Source organism: Penicillium arizonense (genome assembly GCF_001773325.1).
Source record: "Penicillium arizonense strain CBS 141311 chromosome Unknown PENARI_contig208, whole genome shotgun sequence".
Lineage (NCBI taxonomy): Eukaryota > Fungi > Ascomycota > Eurotiomycetes > Eurotiales > Aspergillaceae > Penicillium > Penicillium arizonense.
In genome coordinates this window covers 1-4,566 of record NW_019173485.1, presented here as the reverse complement: position 1 = coordinate 4,566, position 4,566 = coordinate 1, and the positions used below count along the sequence as shown (strand labels likewise).

Below are 4,566 nucleotides of genomic sequence, written 5' to 3'. Positions count from 1 at the left end.
ATGGATGGATGGATGATATCATTTACCCTGACCTCTCGCTTTTGGCGATATACAGGATACAACAACTATATATATCCTTGTATGTACACGTGTAATGTCCCACTTCCTGAAAACGAACTTGGAGCCTCGTCAAGGCCTATCGTGGCCCAGGTGCCGTTTAAGTTATTAGGCTGCCCTCATGGCGCGCGACTTTTGAACCTTTGTGACGCCTCAGCGAAGTCTAGTACGGCTTTGACCGTCCTAGCCCGCGACACGATGTCTGGCTTACCTCTCCTACCTTCGGTTGAGCCTCCCAGCAGACTCGACACGTCGTTGAACGCGTCCCCAGCTTCACGTCTTAGCTCCCTTCGGATTTCCCTCAAATTTGGGCAGTCCACCAGCACGTGGGTGACTGTTTCTTGCGCGCCGCACACGCACTGATCATTGTCGCGGAAGCCGAAGGTCTTGGCATAGGTGGATAGCCAATTGTGGCCCGTGCGTAGCTGTGTCAACAGGTACGCCCGGCCCCTGGGCAAATTCCCATACAGCTTCCTGGTGTAGGTCGCCGGTAGAGTGCTATCGATTTTTCGCAAGTGACCGCCATTGGTTGATGCTTTCCATTCCCGCTCCCATTGAGCGCGGATCTTGTCCCGGATAAGCGCTCTCTTCCTTGTCAGTAAAGGGCGGAAGGGGTGTGTTTTGCCCGGGCTTGCCGCGTCTTTGGCCAACCGATCTGCTGCGTCGTTCCCTGGATCGTCGCAGTGTCCGGGTATCCATTGGAGGCGGAGCGCGATTCCCTTTGCTTGAACTTCTGCGGCCGCCTGGAGGATCGCGTGGATGATGCGTTGTCCTGACTTGTTTCTTGGGTTTTCGATCGCCTGCAACGCTGACTTGCTGTCGCAGAGGATCGTTGCCGTTGTTGTTCCATTATGTTCCGTTCTGGGCCGTTGATGGCTAATCTTGAACACTGTACTGACAGCGTAGAAAATACCTATCAGCTCAGCTACGTGAACCGACCATCGGTCCATCGGTCCCACCTGGACCTGCTGGGACTCGATGACCTCTAGGTTGTTGTCGAGTGCAACGACTGCAGCGCCTAGGTGTCCTTCACGTCCCGAGGCATCCGAGTAGACCACGATGGCGGATGTGGACCGCACCATGTCCGCCTGTTCTCTTGCCGTCTCTCGGTCTGACCCGAACTCAATATCCGTGAAAGACTCGGCTCGCCACGGTGGCAGCGGTCGTGGATCGATCGTCTCTACTTCACCTAATCTTTCTAGGTTCATAGTCTTCAGGGCTTCCGCCAGTGGGAACCGAGCGTACGACCCGATGTTGTTCCTACGTTTCTGGGCTCGCCGGAGTGTATCCCAAATCGGATGGTCGCGCGGCAGGGTGTGAAGGCTTGCGATGGTGTTCTGCGCTCGGTGGCGCAGTCGGAGATGTGTTGGCAAAATATGTGCTTCCACTTCCAGAGTCGTGGTGGCCACTGTCCTGAAAGCTGATAGGATGCGTATCAATGTGGTTCTCTGGACTGTATTCAAGTGTCGTAGGTGGGTCTTGTCTCGCAAAGGATCGTGCCAGACCGTCGACGCGTAGTCCATGACCGGCGTCACGCAGGCTTGGTAGAGCTGTCGCATCTGTTCTGGGCGTAGATGCCGCAGCCCGCCCAAAGCAATGCTGACCTTGATTGCACGTTTGATCGCTTGCTGGACATGTTCCTTCCAGCGAAGCTCCTGGTCGAACACCACACCCAGCAGTTTGGCTGTGGGTGACGGTTCGACTGTCTTCCCGTTCATAACCACTTGACCCTGAAGCTGTTCGCGTCTTTTCCTGGTGATGTGAATCAGTTCGGTTTTCTCGGCTGCAAAACAAGACCCCGTTCGACGGGCCCATGCCTCAATACGGGGAATGTCTTCCGATTGGATCTTGGTTAGGTTCTCTTCGGCCGAGTGGCCTACTCGCCAGCGGAAGTAGTCATCGATGAAGGCGGATGCTCCGCCGTGAGCGTTGACAGGCTGGTCGACTAGGTCGGAGTTGAAGAATGCAAACAAGATGGGGGAGAGAGGCGAGCCCTGTGCTAGTCCCGCGTTCGCCAGTGGCGTGGTCTCGGTGCGGAAGTCATCAAATCCTATGCTAGCGTGGCGATCGCTCATGAAGCTCGCGATCCATTTTCTCGCTGTGGTTGGGATTCTTCTTGCCCGTAGACAGGCGTCTAGGCTCACTTTGTTGACCCCATTGAACGCCCCTTTCAAGTCAAACGCCACCAGCGTCACGACTTTGTGTGTGTACCACGCCCGGTCTATCGCATTGGAGAGGACCAAAAGGGCCTGTTCGGTGGTTCTGCCTGGTCGTCCTCCAAACTGGGTGTCCGGTAGCAGACCGTGTTTTTCGGCGAGATACGACAGTCGTCGCGCCATCACCGCTTCGAGAAGTTTGCCTAGCGTGTTAAGCAGTGAGATTGGGCGCCAAAAGACATTAAGTAGCTTCGACAGGTCTACTTGCATAGACCACTACCCCAGTTTTTCACCCTATAAATGAGGCTTCTGGTCTTTTGAGGTTCACCACACCTCTCACCCTGGGTGTCTCTCAGTTTGCTCCTTAAGCATACATCACGGGCAAGCCAACTAGGACGACACCGCTTCAACCGACCAAGGTCGATCTCAGGCCCCCAGTGCGAGTGGGGTAGTTGACTCCCGGCTTTTTGTACACCGACACGCGCATCCGTCCTCTCGGGCTATACAGACAGTCTCTTGACAGGCCCCGACCCTGCCGCAGTGGCTGCCATTGTACACCACGCCCCGCGAGAGCTTTCACTCTCGTTTCGCGTTACCTGAGGAGGTCTCCCTCCGCCAGGCCGACCGTGCCTTGCAGAAAGCCCTCCATACGCTCCATCCGGCAGTATATGTCGGTTGCTCTCCACTAACCAAGCTTGGTCCCCGATGTCTGAACAGGATCGACGGGTTGCCCGTGGCAAAGCCTTAACGAGTTCCGCCGACTGCCACCAGTCAAATACCAATATTTTTCAGATTGCCCGTGTGTCTCCCAAGAGGATGCCCGTGTCTCGGCGGTGCTCGTGTCCCGAAGAGCAGTCGCCCTGAAGCTTGCCCGTGGCTGAGCCTTAACGAGGTCTCCAGCGAGCGATGTCTCCGAGCCTTAACGAGTTCGAGTCTTAACGAGGCCTCTGGGCCTTGAACGAGGTCTGTCCGATATCAGCTTGACTGTCTGTGTCACCGGTTCACTACCACCTCGCCGCATCTCGCACGATGCGATCCCAGACCGTATACAAGCTCAGGGGTGTCCTGTCTTCTCCTTAGGCGACACCACTTCCACTGGTAATGCAAGACCAGTATCGGGCCCGAGTGCGAGTCGGGTAAGAAGAAGTCGGATGGTTTTCATATGCCGTTATCCCCTGATTTTGGTGTGGTTGTGCGGTTGTGCCCCTCGCCAACCGCGCCGGGCCGGACCGCACAACCACGGCGGATTCACTTTGGCCTCCCCAACGGGGATTAACACCGGACACCACGAGAAGGTATGAATCCATTGTCCCAACAGCCTGGCTAGGACTGCTGCCCAGTGCGAGCTCACTGGGGGCCGTTACCTACAGTACGTCCCGAAACTAGTGCAACCGCCTACACTCTTCGAGTGATTATCTAGCCCCGCCGCCAAGGGACATTAGACCGTATTAGGAATAGCACCGGAATATCAATATTCCTGTACCAACCTCGATACTATGATTTACTTTCATTAAAATACGGTGCTTCGTCTCGTAACTGTATTGGCGATCCAAGGGGACTGGAATTTTCCATAGTAATGCAAACAAGCCAAACACTAGTTGCACAAGGGAACAAGAAGGGTAGATCTGGATCGTGCAGATAGGCGGTTGATTTTATCAACGAAAGTCAGCCTTAGGCTGCCTTCTTGACCAGCGCATCCACAATCTCAACAGCTCTCTCGAACTTAGACTTTTCTTCAGGAGTAGGTTGCACACTGCTTGTACCCCCGCCGCATCCCTCCGGACCACCGTTGTTCCACGCGAAATCTTCACTACCCCAAGCAATGCTTGTGTTTAAGGCATATATGTCCTCTGACCCCGGTGGCAGCTCCGTCGGCAAAGTTTTCAAAATATCGTGTAGCTCATTGACGAGGTCCTCTGTATCTGTTTGCGAACTTTCGAGGGATTTCGGGGCTATTTCCTCCAAATTCGGTGAGCCACCCTGACGGACATTTCCGTGAATAAGAAGGTAAGTATTGGTGGACAGTTTGTTTATTGTGTAAATTGCGTCTGGCGTTGGCGGTGCGAAACCTCCTTGAATGCCTGTATATTGCATAAGGGTGCAGAATGTTAAGACAGTGTCCAAGAGCCGAAGACGGGTTTCTGTTTAAAAGATGCCGTACCTCGTTGAAGCCGAATGAAGTATTCAGAAGGTGCCATTTTTCATGTGAGACGGGTATTGAAGGTTAGTGCTGTGAAGAATTGCGGGTGAAGGCAAAAAGGCAGGAGTGAAAGAGGCGTAGAATGGCCTTTCTAGCCGCGGTTTTGCCTGTGGGTTTAGCTCCTCACAGCCCAGCCCCGATTCCCACAGTAAA

At 54.4% G+C, this 4,566-nt stretch overlaps 2 protein-coding genes across 2 annotated transcripts; both read right to left on the bottom strand.

Annotated features, from left to right (window-relative positions):
• Positions 1 to 176: 176 nt before the first annotated feature.
• On the bottom strand, positions 177 to 2,396 carry PENARI_c208G11671 (uncharacterized protein; the record flags this gene model as incomplete). Its single annotated transcript, XM_022638149.1, has 1 exon — positions 177 to 2,396. One exon carries the CDS (start codon positions 2,394 to 2,396, stop codon positions 177 to 179), a length of 2,220 nt encoding a protein of 739 aa, XP_022481995.1.
• Positions 2,397 to 3,884: 1,488 nt separating this feature from the next.
• PENARI_c208G07846 (uncharacterized protein) lies at positions 3,885 to 4,411 on the bottom strand (the record flags this gene model as incomplete). Its single annotated transcript, XM_022638148.1, has 2 exons — positions 3,885 to 4,294; positions 4,375 to 4,411. The coding sequence occupies 2 exons, from the start codon at positions 4,409 to 4,411 to the stop codon at positions 3,885 to 3,887; spliced, it is 447 nt and encodes a 148-aa protein (XP_022481996.1).
• Between the last annotated feature and the right edge of the window lie 155 nt (positions 4,412 to 4,566).